General features: G+C 42.5%; 2 protein-coding genes across 7 annotated transcripts in view; both read left to right on the top strand.

Annotated features, from left to right (window-relative positions):
• kcnh2b (potassium voltage-gated channel, subfamily H (eag-related), member 2b) overlaps nt 1–9,654 on the top strand; it is a gene marked incomplete in the record, with an annotated part of 212,967 nt that extends 203,313 nt beyond the window's left edge. Inside the window, 10 exon segments of the mRNA XM_053412103.1 lie at nt 1–115; nt 4,144–4,396; nt 4,934–5,127; nt 5,349–5,451; nt 5,661–5,812; nt 5,942–6,086; nt 6,190–6,379; nt 7,959–8,064; nt 8,257–8,358; nt 9,219–9,654. Coding sequence (XP_053268078.1) covers nt 1–115; nt 4,144–4,396; nt 4,934–5,127; nt 5,349–5,451; nt 5,661–5,812; nt 5,942–6,086; nt 6,190–6,379; nt 7,959–8,064; nt 8,257–8,358; nt 9,219–9,647 — 1,789 coding nt within the window.
• A 6,973-nt stretch (nt 9,655–16,627) lies between these two features.
• The window catches only part of LOC128425483 (microtubule-associated protein 4), a 97,927-nt gene continuing 91,217 nt past the window's right edge, over nt 16,628–23,337 (top strand). For all 6 annotated transcript variants that reach the window (XM_053412091.1, XM_053412089.1, XM_053412090.1 and 3 more), the window contains exon 1: nt 16,628–16,722. The gene's annotated coding sequence lies outside the window, so the exon portion shown is untranslated. The remainder of the gene's footprint in view (nt 16,723–23,337) is intronic.

Raw genomic sequence — 23,337 nt, 5'->3', positions numbered from 1 at the left:
GCTCAGAGTCAGGGAGTTCATCCGTTTCCACCAGATCCCCAACCCGCTCAGGCAGAGGCTGGAGGAGTATTTCCAACACGCCTGGTCCTACACCAACGGCATTGACATGAATGCTGTGAGTACACATCCTCATACACCCTGTCCTGTATGTGCACACCTAGTCTGCCCATGTTCATGAATGTGCGTTGCGAACAAATACACACACGTACACAGAGGATAGTGGAGTATTTTGAGCCTGTTTTGCACGTTAATAGGATTATTGGAAAACTTTGTCTCAGCATGCATGGTCCGAAACACGCTTACATACATTCCAGATATGCAAATCTCTCACATAAACACACTATGCATGAACACACACACACACACACACACACACACACACACACACACACACACACACACATACACACACACAGTCAGACTGAAAGAGTGCTTTACAGCCTCAGCCTGAACTCTCTAAATTACAGTGAATAGGATGGTGCTGCACACACCCATAAACACACACCAGCATTGCAATCATAAATCATATATCATACATCCACTGATGTAAACAATGCATGTCAGTGGATGCCACAGATCGTGTGAATTATAAACAAAATGCATGTCTGAATATCAATAAATGTTCCCAGAGCCATTATTTCACAAATCGATTCAGGACTACTGTATTTTCACAGCTATATTTTCCACTGCACTGTAAACTGTTTAAAAACATGTCAGCTCAGAAATGATCTTTGCTGAAAATATATTTTCTTATGGCATCAGCATGTCTTTAGGGCCAGCAAATAACACCACGTCTGTGAACATTATTCCATCACTGAAACCCTGTTTCATTTCAGTGTAATAACTCATTGAAGTAGTGAGGAAACAGATTAAAGTGCATCGATGGGAAAGTGTCGTCCAATGTCAGCATCGTCACCCTCCTTCATTATGTGATGTAGCTCTCTTCAAGGCCCAGTGAAGTGCAGTGTGGTGAGCAGACTGCATTAGAGAAAATTCACATTAATGATCATTATAATCATCAGAGGAAACCCTGTCTGTCCGCACGACAGATTCTAAAACCTCTTTCATTCAAGTTCGAGAGAATAATAATTCAGCACGGACGAAAAAGCACAAGCCAGGGTTAATGGTTTGTAGAGATCTAGTCTCTGAATTCCAAATATTGAACACTCAGCCTTTTGGGAGAAGCCCATTCTACATTCCAAGAGAGTCCTCACCAGGCTCCCATACTCCAACTGGTTGTCCCTATACCTGGTTGCCACAGACTTCACTGGAGTCTGTAGCTGTTCTCAGGCTGCTTGTAAGAAATACTCCCCTCACATATTGGCACTGAGAAGTGTAAAAATCTGTTTTATTCGTGGTGAAACTGTAGCGGGTCAGAGGACGTCAGCTCAGGACACACTAAAGACACATTTGCCTTCAAGTTCAGACCTGTACTCGGCGCTCACCACATGTGATCGGGTGACTCATGATGGATGTGAATACCAGGTCTGAATGGGGTCAATGAATAGTTAGGGGATCAATTCATCACAGTCAAGCCCAGATTTGAGGATATTTCACTAAAAAACACAAGGATAACAGAAATCATTAAGATAAATCATCAGCCAGTAGATGTTAAAATATGTCAAAGGAGGAAAGAGAAGACATTTAGGGTTTTTCCACAAGTTTGGGTTCATCAAACTTTCATTAGTCTCCTGCTCTTACCTCAGCAGCTGTCCTGAAGACTAGAGAGACATCTTTGTTCAGCAAGTCACTCTGGGTTAAGATTTTTTTGTTTCATAGCCTCAGTCTAAAATACCTGTGGTTTGAGGTTTATTTTTAATACTGTGTTTTCGTTTATAATTTCAGACACAAGTCATCTTTTAGTGTTTATTGTTTTGACCAAATCAGAACTTCAATGTTCAATGTAACTCAAATTTCAACCGTTTTGTGCTGTCACATTAAAAGATTTTCCACTGAGAAACCAGTGGGATGCATTTATTTTGAAGAAGTTGTAGAAATGCAGTGTTGTTTTCACAAGTTGGCGGCCACCTTGCTGTGTGGCGCTGTGGAAAAACACTTGAAAAGAGCCACTGGGACTAATGTCCCGACAGTGGAAAAACCCAGTTTGATCTGCAGGAATCACCCAAGGAAAAGTCAGGAGATCATCATAGACCCTGGGGTTCATCTATTTCTGCACCAAATTTCATTGAAATCTATTTAACTGTTGTCAAGATATTTCAAGATAAAAGCAAAAAGTGCCAGCCTATTTGTGAGAGTAAAGCTGCTTTCAGGCATCCACTGATCTCTGGAAATCCTCCGGACTTTCTCTGCAGGTACTGTATGTGTGAACACAAATGTCAGAGTGAGAATGTCTGTTATTTTCTGCGGACTTTCTCCAACTGGCTCCCTTATAAAATCCTCAGAAACTTCAAACTTCAAACCCTGATCGGAGAAGCTCCTGCTGTGTTGATAAAAATATCAGGGGACCATCGAATTGGTCGGATGTCTTTAAAAAATGTTTTATCTCCGTCTCGATGGATTGGACGGACCTTTAGCTTGGCTTGAAAAATATTATCTTGTTCTTTGATACTCTCGGTTAATATATAAAACCCTTCACGACTAAAATAGTTAAAAGTCAAAACCGAGGTTCTTACAGCTGGCAGTTAACCATATGAAAAGTATAATGCTATAGATAGAGTCTGCCTGTATATTTTGTTACAGCTATATAGTGGAGTGGTTTAAGTGCTCCCTTGGCCATAAAAAAGGCAAAATATACCCATAAAAACATTTCTGTTCAACACTAAGCAAACTGTTTGCCTACTTAAAAAAACTATAGAAGAGTCCACACTAATGTATCATCACAGTTAACATTTATTTAAACAATAACAGTGCTTCGTCGTAAGTCAGCAGTTAAGGATCTGCTAAATGCTCCATTAAACTGGAGGCGAGAGAACACCTGATGCAGTTGGACTATAAAATGTGACTTCAGCACATTTTGGACCTGCACCGCATAAATCAACAAAATGGCTTTTTTGTAAATGCGTACGGGGAGTAATGGTGGGCTATTGTTCAAATTCATATTTTCTGTTTACAGGTTATAGATATTTTCTTTTTATTTATTCGAATTCATTTGATCTGTTCTTGTGTTAGACTTCAAAACAAACTAATTTTATATGGTTTGTTAAATTTTAAGAGATGCAAAGTGGTAATAGTTCAAGAGAAGTTAGATAAATTACTATTTGTATAAAGAAAAGTAAAGATGTGGAGATAAGAAGCAATGAGGCTTGAGATGTGGAAAGAGCACAGACACGAAAGATGAAAGAGAGACATGGAACATTGCCGTTAGAGATAAGAGAAGGCGTCCCACTGAAGGCTGGAATGAAGAAAGCAGCTTGAAGCGAGGGACACCGTGTGGTGTTGTAGGTACTTGTGTTGTGTGCAGTCAGCCAGAGAGTTAGAAGAGCTGGGACTTTACAATGGCTGCAGTGAATTCATTAAAACTGCACCAGCTCCTCATGTTAATTCCACTCACAACTCCTAACTGTACAAACACTCTGAAATATACAGTTTCAAATCATTTTCCTGTGAAGCTCTAAAAAATCTATACGCAGGCCCATTTGACAGCTGCTGAGGCTCGTCTTCCAAAAATAAAGAAAATGTATATAAATCCTGACTTTTTGATGATTACAACCACCATCTTCTGATAAATGTAAAGGCTATTGAGTCGTGTCATGTTAATTTATGAAATGGTGTAATAAAATTGAAAGGCTCTAATGTCCCAAGAGTCTTCACCAAAAGGATTGAAGGCAATAAAGACAGGAAAGGCTTCACTTCAAACCATCCACCATCTGTGACATTTATTTGACATTAGCTTTATGTACTGGGCTTAATGCACCACTCAGTCGCTGTTTATTACTTGTATCAATACTGATGTAACTTTTCTCCATCAATTCATACGCTTTCTTTTTCCTTCCCCCTTTCCTACCTCATTTCCCCCTGTTTCCTCTTCTGTCGCCTCTTCCCATCCACTCTATCCTCTACTTTTTCTCACATCCTGTCCTCTTCCTCTTATATCCTCCACTCCTTCTTTTTCCCTCTATCCTTCCTTTGCTCGTGTCTTCTCCTTCTCTCTGCTCCCTCATTCCTCGGCTCCCTCCCCATCAGGTGCTGAAAGGTTTCCCAGAGTGTCTCCAGGCAGATATCTGCCTCCATCTGAACCGGACCCTGCTGCAGAACTGTAAGGCTTTTAAAGGCTCCACCAAGGGCTGCCTCAGGGCGCTGGCCATGAAGTTCAAGACCACCCACGCGCCTCCTGGTGACACGCTGGTCCACGCCGGGGACGTCCTCACCGCACTCTACTTTATATCCAGGGGATCCATAGAGATACTGAGAGGAGATGTGGTGGTGGCCATCTTGGGTAATTAAAAAGTGTTAACAGCTTTCAGTTCTTCTCCGTGTTTTACTGCCTTGCATAAACCATCTAACTGCCCCCCCTCCAAGTTTATAATTTTGATTAGAAGTTTATAATTAAATTTCCATCATTTAACTTCAGTCTGTAGATTTACTTCATCGGAGGCCGTGAGTCGAGCTTACATTTTTTAGCACTAGCTCTCCACAGCATCATAGCCTCCAGCATTAATTACCTTCATAAGAGCAAAAACGGTTAAGGCATCATTGCCTTTCTAATGAATTGTATTTGCTGGTATCGCCATCTACTGGTGAACACATGGTGTTACTCCAAATAGTGAAGTGTTTCTTCAGACCTGCTGCATGATCTTTGGAGCTCAACCACATTGAGCATCAGGTTCTTGGTCACTTCCTTTACCAATCCTAGAACCATAATCTGGCCAGTACCTCGACACGGTCCTGTCCCAGAGATCTGCAGGCAGTTCCTGAACTTAGATTCTGCTATGATGTCCAGTGTCAGCTGACACATTTAACTGTCATTCACCAGGGAAAAATGACATCTTCGGCGAGCCCATCAACCTGTATTCCCGGCCGGGTAAATCCAACGCTGATGTTAGGGCTCTCACCTACTGCGACCTCCATAAAATCTTCAGAGAAGACGTTCTGGAGGTGCTGGACATGTATCCTGAGTTTGGAGACAACTTCTGGAACAACCTGGAAATCACCTTTAACCTCCGGGATGTGAGTTCGCGAATTCAAGCTCGATCTAGAGGTTGTAGAGGAGTGATGCAGATTGAGACAGACATCCTGAAACCTTTTCAGCTATTCTGACCATTTGGACGGTTGTTCAATTGTTAAAGCTCTGTTGGTAACAGTCTCAATTAACCTTGTTCTAAATGCAAGTCAAGTCCCTCGGTTGTTTCTGTTTATGACCATTTAAGGTTTGTAATTTCTCCTTTCAGACCAACATGATCCCAGGCTCTCCAAGCAGTGGCGACTCAAACTGTGGGGGATTCAACAAATTACGGAGACGCAAGTTATCATTCCGACGACGTACAGAAAAAGGTAGTCAATGCTCCATAGCTAATACTTTTCTGAGTGCATTTGTTAAATTGTCATATTTATATTGATAAATTACTCTTGTAATGAAATAGAACTTCAGTTTATGATTAACGTTGTCAATGCCAATAGTTTTCCTGGCAATCTTCCTGTATTAGTCATCCTCCAGCTGGAATGACCAATCCCTCTCTTTCATTCATTTCTCTTCTGTCTAGACGAGGCAGATGCTGGAGAAATTAAAAAGTCCCATAAGTCTGTGAGACGAAGACATAGGGAGGCAGCTAGCAACCATACGCAGGGGGAGGCGCCTCAGAGGACGTGGGAGTCACATCGGAGCTCAGTGTCGTCTCACTCCAGTGGTGATGAGGTACTCTTTTTTCCTGAAAACATGTTTGTATTCTCCTGCTTGTCATTCTTGGCCCCTATTACCCAGAAGCAAAATAAACCGTGCACATTAAAAACTGATTTTGATACCAAGGGTTGCATCATCTTACAGGGGGAGGAGTCTGTTGTGACGGGCCTGGCCCCTCCTCCGGAAGTTCTGGGTAACCCACAGGGTCACGCCCCGCCAATGAACTTCAAAGAGAACTCTGAGGCTGATGGAGACCCCAAGACTGGGAACACCTGCAATGCCCTGTCAGGTAAAATTGATTAAATAGTTTCTCCTTATCTGTGTCAATCGAACAATAATACCTGTTTCCTTTTCATGCAAGCACACTCTCATTCTGTCCTCCTCTCTCACAGGTGCTTTGTCAGGCGTGTCCAACATCTTTAGTTTCTGGGGGGAGAGTCGGGGGGGCGGTCAATACCAAGAGGTTCCCAGCTGTAGCCTGACCTCCCCGCCGACAATCAACACGCCGTTACACAGCCTGAGCCGGCAGCAGCGCAACCAGCTGGACACGCGACTGGACATGCTGCAGAAACAACTCAACAGGTACAAAGCTATTTCAATCAGCGGAGACTTCCTTTGACGATTGAACAAAAAGTATCGCCATGCACACGATACCACGGCAAGAATCTAAACAATAAATCCCATTTACTTCAACACACACTCCTTTATAACAAATAAATTAACACGCACAAAACAACAGTGCCTATGTAGCCTGAAATAAATAAGAAGAAATTACTATTAACAATATAAAAGATAACGGTGGAATGCAAAAAAAATAAAAACGAATGGCTTTGTATTTATATAGCGCTTTTCTAGTCTTGATGACCACTCAAAGCGCTTTACAGTACAGTTCTACATTCACCCATTCACACACACATTCACACAGTGCATCTATTCGCAGCACTTAGTTATTCTATGGGGGGCCATTCGGGGTTCAGCATCTTGCCCAAGGACACTTCAGCATGCAGATGGGTCAGACTGGGGATCGAACTGCCGACCTTCAGGTCTGACAACCACTCTTCCCCTCAGCCACAGCCGCCCCCATGTAGGAAAATTGCATTCTGGCATTGACTTGATACAGAAATATGGGTTCTCGTCTGGTGTTATTTTGTGACACGGCTGCACTTTCTATCATCCGTCAGGAAAATATAGTGTTTTCTTAACCTATCTGCGTCTGAAAGGAGCGTCTGCTCTTCATCACAGTGGAAGAAAAGAGTTTTTCCGCCCCTGTAGCCTTTACCTGGACAAGGCACCTTTGTCAGGTCTTGTAGAGATCACAGTCTGTGTGTGTCTGTGCAGGGGCGTAGCTGTAAGGCGGGCTGCTCCTCCAGCTGAATGCTCCGACGTTTAATGCAAGACTGACTGGATGCTTCTGGATAAGATGTGTGTGAGCTGACTGAAAGTCTGTGTGAAGAACTGAGGATGGGGAGTCATGGTGTGTGTATGGGGAGACCTCATTAGTACTAAAAATATTTATATATATATATATGTTGAGGTCAGAAGGTTAGCAGAGTTTTAATTATTTGTATGTGAACCTCACAGAGGATCCAGCAGTAGAACCTACACCTCCATTATAAAGAACAGAACATGTATCTGTTTCCAAAGTGTGATTACAGACCTAAATGTTGGTTTACTAAAATGATCAAATAAAGTGTTTACTCCTGTGGTGATTTGTAGAGCACAATTTATATAACAACGTTTAGTATAATACTATAAGAACAATATTAGAATAGAAAGTATTGTTTCCAAACTGAATGGTAAATGGATTTCATTCATAGTCACCCATTCACACACACAATCATACAGCACCTCCATCACACATCATTCACACTCTGATGGAACAGCCAAAAGGGACAATTCTGTGTTATACTAATGACATTTTACGCACAAACTTCACGCTCATATTTTTGGGGAGATGGCTACCATGGTAACTGTAGTACCATAGCACATATTATACAAACCAACTTCCTGGTTCACTGATAGTAATGATGGGGGAAAAAGTTACAGAAAGTACAGCTTTAATGTCTTTAATGACACAAATAAAATATATTGATTGATCAAATGAAAAAAATCGTCATTTATCTTCCGTGTAGTAATGAACAGTTGTTCATGCTGTGTGCAGGTTGGAGAGTCGCATGTCAACAGACATCGGAGCCATCATGCAGCTGCTGCAGAGACAGATGGCTCTGGTTCCTCCTGCTTACAGCGCTGTCTCCACACCACCTCAGGTGACAATAACACACTCACACACACACACACACACACACACACACTCACACACACATGTAGAAGCATCACGCTCGATGTCACATGGTTCAAGTCCTTAGGTGACACTTTATCAGCAGGAGGCAGGAAGAAACACAGTTCTGCATTATTAATAATAGTGACTGACTCAGGCTGTGGTGTTGCTTCCTCTGCAGGCCTCGCCTTACCCTGGTCCTAGTCCAGAGCCAGGCCCAGGAGAGACACTGGTTCAGCCTGTTACACCACTGGAGACAGACACCTTAGCTTCTTTATCACAGGTGAGGGGAGAAAAAGGTTTGTCTTTGCATATTTCACTACATTTGGCTTTATAATGTGGAGCTCAGTTTTGGAATGATGTCATTGGTAAATATCATGGTGGCTGAGACCTCTCACACACGCACATTCATGGACAACATGAACGCAAAAGTGGCAACACATCTACAAAAGCCACAACACGAACAGTCATTTAAAATGTGATGCCTGTCTAGTTGAGGTGTTACGGTACAGGTGATTGCGGAAATGAAAAGAAGAATGCACTTGTAACCACAACACCTCACACGGACAAGCATCACATTTTTTATATCAACTGGCTTGACTGGGTTATTTCCAAATGAAGGCTCACTTGATCACAGTCAGTAGCTCTGCTCATTTCGATGTCAACATCCGTTGCTCACTTCCTGTATGGTTGTGTTTCCATTGTGTGGCTTTTGTAGTGGATTTGTCACTTGTAATTTTGTTGTTTTGAGTTAATGCCATTGTGTTATACTCCTGGAACACTGACAATTATACATTTTAAACACTAAATTATACAGACAAGGAAGCCTATATAATTATGAATTAAGTGGCATGTTTTTCGGGAAATAATTTACACAAATTTTCCCAAATGCATGTGATCTTCATATTTTAGTATATATGAACTATAATGAATTATATCTGGAGATCTCCAATGTCATGAAAATAGATTTACATATCAATCAACTGTTATAACAACAGTGGTCATTTCTGCGTTTTCTTAGGCACAGAGAAGTGAAAGTTTGATATAAAAATGGATTTTAGATTTTTCTTGTAAACTACAGTTCACAGAAGCACAATCAAGAAATAGCATCATCACAGTCGTTCCCTCTCACCTTCCCTGCAGATCTTGGATTCCCAGGACTTTGAGGAGTTCCCGGCGCAGCCTGTTGAACCTCTGCAGGCCCAGGAATCTTCTCTGATCCACACGAGCCAGGGTCCTCTCACTCCCTCCAGACTCGACAGCCTGGGGCAGCATCTGGAGCTGGAGCTGGAGCTGGGCCTGGGGACGGGGGCTGCGGCAGTTTCAGGCCCAGCAGCAGGCTCAAGTTTAGAGTTGGAGTTAGGGAGTACGGCGACGGTGGGCTCAAGCTTAGGAGCAGCGTTAGACTTTGGCTCAGAGATGTGTGTCGTGTCCCGGATTGGGCTGGCGACTGGTTCGGGAGCATCTCCTCTGGATCCTGAAACTCAAAGGAGGCTGTCCCTCCAAGAACCGCAGACGCCACTGGACTCAAGGACACCACAGAGACACGGCTCCGACCCCGGGGGGAGCTAAGGAAGCGATGAAGGATGTGGGGAGGGCGGGATTGAGGGAGGGATACAGGGTGAGAATGAATACGTGTGATGTTTGTATCCTGCAGTTCCTCCTGTTTCCACCGGTTCTTGTGACACTTTGGAGATCAGGAGGCACCTGCTAACCCTAACTTGCTGTCAAGTAGGGACACACAGCTCAGAAAGTGTGTGTGTGTGTGTGTGTGTGTGTGTGTGTGTTTGTGTGTGTGTGTGTGTGTGTGTGTATGTGTGTGTGTGTGTTTGAGGGTGTTCCTGCCCCCCCTTTAATGAAACATCTGGAGCTTTGTGAACTTCACAACAACACAACCTTTAACCAAAACCACGACACAGCGGAGAGGAGCTCTGCCTCTTAGCGAACACTGTCCAGGTGGATGTGGTCTGGACGTCTCAGTCACCCTGAGGGGGACACAACTGCTGACCTGTAGAAGAATCCCTTTACTGCTGTATCCAGTGTTGGATGACTTACAAGAACAAGCAACATCGGACAGAGTAACGACGAAACAAGTAGCCATTTACGTCTTGCACTGAAAATCCTATTGATATAATGATTATTCAAATCTATATGTCCGTGGCGCTTCCGATAATCTCACAAACTGGCTGATACATTGTAGTGTTAGCTGGCCTAACAGGAAACCTGCTGTCCCATTTTGTCATTGGTTCCTTCACGCTGATGTCCTGCCCCAAAGGCGGAGCTGCCGCCTTCCCAAGAGCACACTGGATTGGCTAGTTTGCACCTCAGGGGTGGGAACTGGAGGGTTAAAAGCCATGAATTTTCTCAATGAACATATCAGCTGTCCTATCATAAGCATTGTACAGGTCTGCTAGTTACTGATGAACATATGGCAGGCTTAGGCAGTGTGACCAACAGGTAAACTGGCAAACTTACAAGTTTACCACCAGACCAGTTCACCAAAAACCAACCATATTTCAACAAGCAGGAAATCCCAGTTTACTAATCTGTAATGAGATATATGACTTGTGATTTGTTTGATTGTGTTTTTCTGTCAAACACAATGAAGTGATGAAGTCATACTGGTCTGCTTTGATTTCCAAAAGGGAATCAACGCCCGTGCACGAAGGGCGACTGGCCGAGTGCGTCTAGTTTTTCAAAGTTGAATTTGCTACCTCAGATTTCATTGGTCCTTACTTTTTTTCCACCTGAGCAATTACCCAGAATGCTTTTACCTTGTACTTAACAGTCTGTCATGTGACACGTAAGTTTGCCAGTTTACAATGACCAGCCGAATGCTTAATTATTCTATGTACAGTACAATATGCAAACACTGGCAAGAAGAGACGACTGAGTGTGCTTTGATATTAATGTTATTATTATTATTATTGTGTGTGTGTGATAAGTTCAAGTCCAGAGCTTTTTATGTCTGTGTTTGTCCTGTTTTTTGTCTTCAGTTTGCAGAGCATGGCTTCACACACTGTAGATGGTCACTATATCCAATGCTGAGGAAACTTTTCTCTTGTTCTTAGCCCCAAACTGATTTAATGGCAAATCTGTTGTTTGGGATTTTTAATGTAGACAGCACAAATAGAAACCCTTTATAACGTAGGTTTAAAAAGAAACATGAAGTCATCCGAGTGCATGTAAACTCCAGAAGAAGAAATTATATAAACACATTTTTTATGCGTTTTTTATTATCATTGTTCCCCCAAAGTACACATTGGATGGCTATACAGAGGCAACTAAACAATTAATATGAATGATCTGGTTGTAGTGATGGTTTGTTTCCTTTAAATTATATATTATGTCTGCATAAATAAAAAGAGGTCCTGGAACTTAGTTTAATATAAGGTTTGAGAATTAAACATCTGACAGGAGTCAGAGGTTTTTGATTTATGTCGATGTGATTCACACATTTCAAAAAGTGGTGAAGGAAATTAACAACATGTTGTGGTGCCACTGTCACAAGAGTGTAAGGGGCACAGTCTGTAGTTTACCCAGAATCCTCAGGGCAGGTGGAAATGTACAAACAGGACGCCCCCTTGTCACTCCAAGGTCATTTTTTCCACGTGAATGAATTTAGAATTTTGCTTAGAATCTTCCATTTTGATCAGGTTTGAGTTCTCGAGATGAAGGAAAATGAAAACCTGTGTCATGGTCAAATCGTCTTCCCTGAAAAAGAGAGAATCTCCAGATGGAGCCTTTCCTGTACCAACACAACGAGAGTCCTGACAGAGGCGGGACGTCCTGCCTGAAGTGCAATAGTCCTTTAAACAGTTGAAACTTGTAGCAGCTTAACCACACCCCTTAATGTTTAGCACTTTACTTTTTTAAACAGTGCGGATGTTCAATGAAGACTCAGGAACGTGTTAGTGATTTCACAGGCTTCGTTTTCCTTGGTCTCTGAACTCGAAACCAAACAATCAGCAGGAAACATCCCAAACCTTCTTTTTGGTGGAATTCCCCTTTAATGCATAATAGTGACGATTGTATTTTGCTGCTTGCTGGTCTAAGCTGTTAAATTAATTTATTTGTTTGAAAAATGTTTGTCCGACTATTTATCACTTGAGCTCATTTGGTGGAGACTTGCTTGCTGTGTAAACTCTGTTCATAACACTGAAATGCATCACTGTCTCTTAATATTTATGGCTGTAAGTGCACATTAATCCTAATAATCATTAATCCAACTGATCCCGGGTCATCTACTTTCCCTGTGCAGTGATTGGACTTTGTTGCTGTGTACGATGTCCTGCTTTGTAGCAGTGCACTTTAGTGTAGAACCAAAGCCAATGAATGCTCTAACAAATGGGTGACATTTTGAATTCCTGTACAAATCGACCCTTTTAAGACATTTAAGTAAAACCAAACAGCTGAATGTCACGCTCTAGTTTGACTCAAACTGAAGTTGTAAATGCAGCTGTGATTTTTTAACCTTCAACCTAGGAGATTTTTACACAGACTTGAAAATCATTTTGTGGGGTTTGAATCAGGACGGTTTGAAAGAGCCAAACCCTGATAACCATTGTACAGTAAGAAAAGGATCGTAGCTGCTTTTACATGAATGGTGATTGACGTGTATTGTTGCTACAAAGTTGGGAGAATCCCTGAATCTTCTGAGTCCCTCTCACCACTGAACCCTGTCTTTTTCCTGTTGTTGTTTTATTGGGTTTACTTCACTGACGTGCCCATCGCCATTACATCATCTTCACCAGCACTCACCAGGGGATCCCACAGTAACCACTAAGTGAAGCTGGCAGTCGAAACATTGGTTGCTTTTTAACAGTTGCAGTGCTGAGGTACTGATTTCCAGATGTGGGCTCTCCTCGACGTCACGTACACTGTAGCGACTGCTTATTTTTGTTCCTGTTCAATAACAGTCACCTAGTGGCCTGAACTGTATCTTTTACATTCAGAACTATGACCTCAAAACTAGAATGTGGTTGTCGACTCTTCTTGTTTGACCCTGTTGTGACCTTTAGAACAATATTCAGTGCTAGAGAATACATTTGTGTAATGCATAGTGCATATTATAGCAGTAGAGGGCGCACTTTGGATTTAAAAAAATCAACAGGGGAAAAGAGTGGGGTTAGAGGTGAGGATGTTGTCAGCTTAACTCAGTTTACACTCACACCTGCACACAGACACACACACATCTCCCTTAATAGGGCCTCTTCCACTCTGCTGAGCTTTTTTTCAGCTGTATTCAGCTTTCTGTGAGTTCCGACAGACTTGGGTCCTTGTAGATATTTTGAGGATTTGGGGAAGGGGGCTGGGTGAGGGTGGCTGTTTGGTACCGTTTACACAACACTGGATCTGCTGTCGCTCCTCGCCTGTACATACCGACTTCTACTACTTGTAAAGGCATCAAAACTCTTGGGCACTCGTATAGCCGGCACTATGCAGAAATGGGAAACCTTTTCTTTGGCATGCTTTGAAATGCAGAATACTATAGAGGAAACTATACTAAAATGAATAAACAAAGTCTGCTCTAATTTCTTATTTAAATAATCACTTTATCGGGAGAAAAAAAAAATCAAAAGCTGTCCATGGTCAAAATGGACTTGAGGGTGATGAAGCTAAAGACTTTTAATATTGTGCACATTTCTACTTGCATGCTGCACCGAAAATCATCCAGCAATGAGAGGTTTTTGACGTGCGAAGCAGCTGATTTTCCGCTGTATGCTTGCAAACTGTGTGTAGAGTGAAACACTGAATTCTTCCGGGTTCTTCCGGGAGAGTCATATTTATATATATACATATATAGGTATATAGACATACTACTTCCAGGTCATGGAAGAGAGGGGTACTGAATAGCTGCAAACATAGTGATCCTAGATGATACAATATGATATTGTATATTTGTATCTGGTTGCAAACCACTGTAATGGAACGATGCATGTGTGGCAGTCCTGGGCAGAACTATTGCTGTTTCCCAAATATCGAAGAGCACTTGATTTACCTTTATCACGTCTGTGTTTCCACTTTGACCTCCGAAGGTAAATCAAGTGCACGTCAACTATTATAAATTCTGCCTTTGCCCTGCTGGGATGGGCTGCACCCTGAAGAGTGACCGTTGCCAACACATCTGAGAGTGTTGTCGGACCCCGGCTATCTTCCTGTTCCCTGCATGCTGTGTTCACATCACACACAACATGTTGCTGAAGAGTACAGAGTGGTGTGGTGTCCACAAAGGCCTCACAGATATTTTGACAGCAGCGGATCTTTTTAACAGTGTATCCTCTCTGACTGACAGTCCCTGGAACATTGAGGTAACCATGGATACTTTGTGACACTGGGCAGGTCAATGGAGTGTTTCTTGTAATACATGACTCATATCAAATGTGGAAGACAGCTAGATGGGACAATGGGGAAGCTTCAGGTTCTGATTGTGTGATAGCATTATCAATGGTTGAACTTTATAACATTTCAAAAATATTTCTTTCAATAAACCTCTTTGAAAGCAAACTCACCATGGCTGCACTGATTCTTATAACATTTCATGAGACTGATGGCTACGTGTGGATTCACAAACGATGGGCCCCCGAGCACAGACGTGGGGAAGAGCCATATATCCAATTTACCAGAGCTCCTTCCACCCAAACCACACACTGTGTAGTAGTAGTGTTCACCCATAATAAGTAAATTTTAAGTAGCCTTTACTTGCCTGTAGACAGCGCACAGATACACATTTAAACACTACAATACACAGAACTGCACAGCACTACAATACACAGCAGGGTACAACACTACTTTACAATACACAGAACTACAGAACACTACTCTACAATATACAATACTGCATGACACTATAATAAACAGCACTACACAACACTACAATACACAGAGCTGCACAACACTACTCTACAATGCACAATACTGCACGACACTACTCTACCAATACACAGCACAACAAAACACTACAATACACAGCAATACATAACACTGCATGACACTACTCTACCAATACATAGCACAACACACCACTACAATACACAGCGCTGCACAACACTACTCTACAATACACAGCAGTGCACGACACTACTCTACCAATACACAACACTGCATGCCACTACTCTACAATACACAGTACTACTCTACAATACACTTCTCTACAATACACGTAACTGCACAACAACACTCTACAATACACAGCACTACACAGTGCTACTCCACAATACACAGTATTACACAGTACTACTATACAGTACACAGCACTACTCTACAATACACATTACTACTATACAATACACAGTACTACTCTACAATACACAGTATTACACAGCACTACTCTACAATACACAGTATTACACAGCACTACTCTACAATACACAGTAGTACTATACAATACACAGGAATACAAAATACTACTCTACAATACACAGTACTACTCTACAATACACTTCTCTACAATACACGTAACTGCACAACAACACTCTACAATACACAGCACTACACAGTGCTACTCCACAATACACAGTATTACACAGTACTACTATACAGTACACAGCACTACTCTACAATACACATTACTACTATACAATACACAGTACTACTCTACAATACACAGTATTACACAGCACTACTCTACAATACACAGTATTACACAGCACTACTCTACAATACACAGTAGTACTATACAATACACAGGAATACACAATACTACTCTACAATACACAGCACTCCACAGTACTACTCTACAATGCACAGTACGACACAGTACTACTCTACGATACACAGCACTACACAGTACTACTCTACAATACACAGTACTGCACAACACAACACTACATTACTTTACACTACTCTACACAACACTACATTCTGAAAATAAACGCAGCAGACGAGCATTAGCCCGCATTAGCTGTGGCCTGTAATTGAAATGAATTGCCACAAGGTGTCACTACAAACCTAAAATATGAGACTCGTACCATTTTGAAACCAAAGTATTTTATCATTTCCCTCCCATGTACTTTAGTAGGAGGTTCATGTCTTAACCATCAGTTACTACACACCAATGATAACCATAATTAAAATGATTTATGATCAAATCAATCTTAAAAACAATTAATAGTTTGATTTGTTTGCGTTCGTGGAACATTGAGTTACATTGGCTTAATTACGGTAAACATGAGAGCCCACAGTATGAAAGGGCCCCGGTGGATCTGTGGTCCAGGGCCTCGCGTGAGCTCCACACTGTCCGGCCGCGGTGGGGCTTCATCGGTGACATTTCGGTGATCCAGGCGCTTTCAGGGCGTCTTCCTGGGCCGTGTCCGTGTCCAGAGCGCGTTCCTCCCGGCCATTGGACCCGCGGCGTCCCGTAAAAGGAGTCAAACTTCTCCATTGCACGTGCAGAGTGTCTGTCAGCAGTACGCGCCGTGACGACGCAGGGCCGTGATTGGACGATAGCCTCGTCGCTCAGAGCTCAACTCCCATTTGATTGGATAACGCAGAAACCAGATGGTGGGATCGCTTGGTGATTGGAGGAGGGGAGGAGCACGTTAGTGCGATGCCAGCCGAAAGCCCTGTTGGGTGGGCGGATCGCAGCGGTGACAGCAACTCACAGAGACTCCAGACCTTAAAAGTGTCAAAAAGCGGACAACTGACGGTGAGTGGCGCGGAAAGAAGACGCGTGTGGGTGAGAGTGTGTGTGCTGCGCGGAGCGGAGGCGTGTGTGCGGAGTGTAGAGTGTGTGTATGCGCGCGTGCAGGGTGTGTGAGCAGTGATTGTGGATCACCTCTGCATCACGGTGCAGGAGGATGCTGCCTTCACGGGCTGCTCGGAAACTCGCTCCCTTTCTAGGGGGAGTCCGCCGAGTGCGCACGCCCTGTTCGCAATGCCAGAGTCAGCGGAAAGCGCAGCTGCAGCTGTCGTGTCAGCGCCATCGTTCGATTCCCGACTTTCACTTTCCCCTTCTCCGTCATGTGCATGCACTCCTTCTCCAGTGGGCAAACCAACATGGTGGCCCGGTTAATTCCCGGCAACACGGGGGTGCGCAGGAGTTGCACTGTCACAGCGGGCAGGAGGAGAGTTGTGTAAAGCCGTGTGTGTGTGCGTGCGTGTGTGCGCGTGCGCGTTTGGACTCCATTCATTTTCAGTGTGTGGGAGTCCACGTCTGAACAGCTAAACGACTTGTGTTGCACTATGTTTAGATCACAAAGCCACTGTAGTTGACCTCTATGAACTCAACCCTGTACGTGCATGGACCTTCTACTCTTAATGTTCTAATATCTTTGTTCCTGGCTGGGTCCGTGTTTCTAGTTAATGTTCTTCTGCTCTTCAGTCTGATCAAGTCTGAAAACCTGCAGAGAAGAAGAATATTCTCCTCCTCTCCACCGCCCCTGTGCTTTCAGCTCCTGTCACTTATCATCACATGTTGCTGAGGATAAACCTCTGTCGCTCCCGTTTTTCAATTCCCTCCAGCACTGAATTACACTCACCTCACAGATAGCCCGGGTCCATATTATGCAATGCAGCAATCCTCCTTTAAATCTCTACAAAGATGATAATACTCAGCTTTGATCGATGTCCTCAGAGAAGAGCTATGAGTCCACAGAGCGTCAGAACATAAGAAACATCTCTCAATGCAATGAGTCGATTTAATATCTTTTTGACCATGTAAATCAAACCCGAGCATCTGATCTGTGATAAAGTAGAGATGGTGGTGGAGTGTTTGAGTTGTTGTATCATAGGTCCTCTTGTTTACGTTTTTCATATCTTTCAAATCATGGTCTTCATCAGAGGAGGACGTTTGCTCGGTTAAATAAGTCGTTTGTGAAGATTTTACTTTTGATAGCCAAGAAAATTCTTGTCCGTTCTAAAGTCCTCAGGAAATAAATGGACATGAAGTTCTCAAAGTGATGAACTGTGTAGATTATGAATGATATAAAACTGAACTATTCACATCATGCATTGAACAAAGCTCTAAACAATGAATTAATCCGCTGTTTGATTCCATTGTGCTCAGCATTATATCAACACGACATGATTGTGTTGAATGTTACATAAGATTATCAGCCGCTCCTAATGATGGCCACAGACAGTTATCTAATAACAAAACCCCTTCCATCACTGGGGACCACACCTTCTCCATATTGTCAGTGTTGAACGAAAAAGATTGATTAAAAAACTGATCCACAGTCTGACACAGGCATTGCTTCCACTGGCACTGGGACGTTAAGTACTGTTTTTGTTACGTATTGTCTATGACAATATCACAATTGTTGTGTTGACGATGTGCCAGCCAACATTATTGAGTACGGTAACCTACTCAGTTTTCAAAAACACGCATTGAGATTTCACGCCTGACTGAGTCATGCTGCCCAGTAATACGAGACTGTGCATGGAGTGTGTTGCAGTCGGCCAGTATTTAGTCATGGGGATGACTGGTCTTAAAATGAGGGAACGAACAGGGACAGGAGGCACAAATCAGACACCACCAGCTTTGCAGTATTCATCACCAGGTTTAAATAGTACAAGTGGGTCCTCCATACTAGCTTACAGGCGGTTTGTATGCTCCCATCAACTAGACCCAAGATACTCACTGCCGATAATATTCCAGTTAACCAATATCCTCCTACCCACCCCTGTCTGAACTGATGAGTAATATGCTACAATTAATGTCCAAATGCCAAGAGCGAGTACAGTACAAGACCATATAAGACTTATTTGATTGATGCTAAACTGTCTACTCATCATTAACAATGAAAAGTATCATCCCAAAATATCTACACTGAAACTGACAGAAACAGGAGAATCCCAGCAGAGAGGATTGTACGTCACCCTCTCCAGTCCTCCCTGTCTCCCTCCCTGTCTCCCTCACTGTCTCACTCCTTCTATCCAGATTACTCTCCAATCCTCCACAGCCAGATTAACAAGTGGGAAATAAGAGGTGGGACTGATCTAAGGCCCGGAATTCATTATGGACCTGATCCAATCGCATCCCTAAAACGTCCCGCTGCTGGTTGCCTCACTATAAGCCTGCCAAAGTGATCAGGTATTAGGCCTGACGGGCTGGCAGCTATCCCACAGGTCGCACTCTGTGACATTCTGACTTTGCTCCTGAGCTGCTGAACTGAACAGTGTCAGATGTGTGATGCACAGGTTTCATAACCTGCAGAGATGGATGGACATGAAACAGATGTTGTGCTGCACCTTAAGTTGCTGTTTGACCTGGACTGGGTGTCTCTCAGCTTCCAGCTGTGGTCTCTACAGAGAACACACGCAGGAGAGAATAGATAAAGAATGATCTTCATGTCTATAGAAACATTACATGTCCAAGTGAAAAAGTGTGTGTCCTTGATCAATACATACACATACACATAATGGATTGATAATAAACATCAACACACTCTCATAGCAGGAAGTGCACTCTTCTGTTCAGTGTTACGCTGTCTGTTGGAGGCTTTGTGTTACTTTGGATTCGTATTGTGAAGCTAGTTGTGTTGAAACCCCTGCTAAGATGAAAAACTCCGTTAGTGCAGCCATGTATTAGAACCGCTGCAGCATGACTGGTGCCACTAAGAGCAGATATTTCCACTTATTAAACTTCCTAAAAAGAAAACCATCTGTTTTATTCCCTCACTCTTTTATAAATACACCAGCTCAGCTCTTAACATTCTGCTACAGTACATCTGAATCAGTTTCCTGAGCAGGCCCACTTTAATACTCAGCGGCCTGTTGCCAATTTCAAATAGCACTCTCCGTAGTTTTATAGTTGTGGATTGTGGATTCTGGCGAAAACTCATAAGTGTTCTGAAGTAGAGAAACGAGACTGAACAATAAACTGACGAGCCATGTAACAATGGCAACAAGCATACATTCTGGTGGGACATTGTCTCTGTCCCAATTCAGGGGTCCTTCGTGGGCCACGTATATGAACACAGTAGCTGAACCGAACTCTCTGCCCTTACTGCTGTCATTTATCAGTAGAGCTGCAAATGGACATGGCAATAAAGTTTTAATGCTCCTTGTTTTTTTTTAAACATGTGTACAAGTAGCTGCTCAGTTGAGTTAGAGCCTAAAACTCAGGCATCAGATGTTTGTCTCTTGGCAATTCCTCTTTGAAAAATGGTTAGTCACCGGAGCGCAATGAATCATGGGATAGGTTGGGTTGGGAGGGATCCACCCGTTGGAGCCCTCTTTTCTTGGGGATGTAGGGATGCATTTGGAGGATCCTTTAAAAATAACCCCCGAATCGAGACAGTACACTGTTTCTGGTTGTAAGTGGGAAAACAGTCACCGCCTGGTTCAGCATGACATTCACTAAAGCTGCAGAGTGGCTATCTATTTCCGACATTAGCCACTTTCAGTAGAAATTGGGTAAATGGATCAATTAGGCATGTTTGCTAGAATCCCATGTTGGACACTGGCGTTGGATAAAGTAAGCTTTGTTTAGGGAGCATCGCTGTAGAGTTGGTGGACTGGTTGGTCGTTTGGTTACCCATAGAAAACTAAAGTCAAATAAAATACAGCACACTATGTTTAAAATCTGTAACATATTCAAATCCAATGACTTTTTAATGCAGAAGGTTATAAGTGTGAAGACAATGTGTAAACCACTGTCAGTGTTTTCAGAAGTATTTGGTATTTAAGTCTAGTTTGACATTTTTTCTGACTAACAAATGTGCAAACAGTAAAGGGGGATTTAAAAAACCAAAAGAATGAACTTGATTAGTTATAAGTGATCAAATCATTTCATACAAAGTGTAATAAACAAATCAATATTGTATAAAAGTATTCTTTCAGTACTCTTGCAGCACAATGGTAACAAGAGATCTTTTACCCAGCAGCCCCGTTGAAATGCTAGAGCAGCTGTTCGTAAACACATTAATTAAGGGCCTGTAGCTAAATAGAGCAGGGGCCTAATTTATGTGTTTACTAACACCTGGGTTAAGCCGCTCTAGCATGAACACACGGCTGCGTGGAGGAAGATCTATACCATGATAATACTGAGAACATTGTTTTAGTCAATATAAGCAGACACTACCGCTGTTATCAGACATGGCCGCCGGGTAAAATCCGGAGAATCGGCCACAGAGTTTACCCAGAGTTTGTCATTCACACATGCACAACACAGCAGGAGGGTTTCTGCACAACAGCATTAATTCCTCTGCATTATTTAGGCGGGAGGTGGAGCAGCTGGGTGCAGCAGACAGAGACAGGAAGTGACGTATGATCAGCAGTGGAAGGTCATCTCTGACTGTCATCTGGATTTTATTGTGATTGTAATGTTCCATCTTCACAGTGAGTCCAGAGGGAAGAGTTTATCATAACATTTTGATCTTTAAAAAAACAAAAACATTTTGGTTTGTTTAATATTGGTCACAGTTATATTTTCAAAGAAATAAACTCCAATTGCCATCATATTTTGTGGAGGGATGGTGAAAGGAGAGCAAATCAAACCGAATCAAATACACTTTATTGTCCCGTAGGGAAATTTGCCTTGGTCCAAACTGCTACAGCAGCTGCAGAACAGTACATTGTACAACAAACAACAAAAGGAGAGTACACAAGGAAGGACACATCATGTAAGACCCTGAATAATAATGCAGAATAAAAGTGAGTTGAATATTGCATCTGCCCTAAAAACAAGTAAAATGATAAAACACTAAAAGGATAAAAGAAGATAAAGAAGAGGAAAAACCGAACCTTTCATTAAAACTTAAAAACCAAAGTGTTCAATGTGCCAGACAAAGTGCAACGGTTATTGAGATACATGACGTCTCCTTATTGAGTAGTGTGATGGACGTTGGGATGAATGAGAGCCTGAGGCACTTGGTTTTACACTTATAGGCTTTAGCCTATAGGAAATAAACTCTTTATATTTTATACCCAATCACTGCCTATGTAGGTGTTTGAATTATTATTTTTCTCACGTGCATAATGTCACAATTTTTCTGCTATGTATCAAATAGACCACAGGTTTCCGTCTATATATGGGAAGAATTATTAGTGCTCCTTTGTCCGTTTAACTCTGTTCCTCCTCATGACATGGTTACAGGCAGGAAAGCAACATTAAAGCAACATAAACAAACATGGATGTTCTTTGGATATGTTCAGTCCGACATAGACCAGAAAATTATATTTTCAAATGATACCTCATACCGTTAATAAAACAATTTTTTTTTAACACAAACGCAAGGATCATGGGTGAGATTTACAAAAGTAGAAGGGAGATGTGCTCAAAACAGGGAAGATATAAGGAGGAATAAATGATGGAAGTAGAAGGAGGAACGAACGGAGAAGAACGAACAGGCCGTTCCTGATTGGGAGTGATCCTGGATTCTTCACAGGTCCAGTCGACTGACATCAGCTGACTTGATCTCAGAGATCTCTGGGAGTGTCTCTTGATCTTAGAAGCACTCTCTCAGATCTGTCTTTTGGCTCTCTCCACACACACACACCCTCCTTGTGTCTTCTCAACATAAATTATGTTTAGTGAGCTGTTGTGTTGAAGCTTATTTGGGAATTTACGGTCACGGGTGAATCTGAGGTGTAGGAAAGCTGATCTGGGCTCGTCAGTCAGGCTTTTCCCGACAGTAGCAGGATACTCTCTTCAAGGTCGCCACACTGCCTCATGCCAGCCTCTGTCGAGGAGTCAGGAAGCAGAGCTAATCCATTATGCATGTGCTCCTGTGCTGCCGACCGGTGCTGGCGTTGAGGGCAGTTTAGTCTGAGACAAAGACCACATTATCCTGACATGGGGAGCCTTCCTCAGTTTTGTTGTACTTCACCTTTTTTTGACAGGACAGGTTTTATTCTCACCCTGAGTTCCTTAATTGTCAGAGATCAGCGTGTCCTTCTTTAGACCAAGTGTAGCATGGATGTTGGGAACATTTGGAATCAGTTGCATGAAGGTAATTACATGCGTTTCAGAGTGGTCAGCTTTGGTTAAGGAGCGGTGTGATTAATACAAAGTGCTGTTTGTCCACTTCTTAAGAGCAAGTGTTGATGCTGCTCCGAATGCTCAAAAGCATGAAGATATGTAAAAGATGGCTTTCATAGAGATAATCCCTCAAAGAGGCCCACACTTATGACAGTGGCTCTTTGAAAGGTATTCACTATGTTGCACCTTGTAGTGCACAAGGTTGTTTGCACTCGATTGGGAGTTCAAGTTTTAATGAATCTGTTTATTATGCTCTTTATTAATAAAGCAGTTATTTGGTCTATAAAATACAAGAAAAAGGTGAAAAATTCACACTGGCCTCGGAGGCAACGTCTC

Source organism: Pleuronectes platessa, chromosome 20 (genome assembly GCF_947347685.1).
Source record: "Pleuronectes platessa chromosome 20, fPlePla1.1, whole genome shotgun sequence".
In the NCBI taxonomy this organism is placed as follows: domain Eukaryota; kingdom Metazoa; phylum Chordata; class Actinopteri; order Pleuronectiformes; family Pleuronectidae; genus Pleuronectes; species Pleuronectes platessa.
Note: the sequence above shows the minus strand (reverse complement) of the source record. Positions and strands in the feature narration are given on the sequence as shown.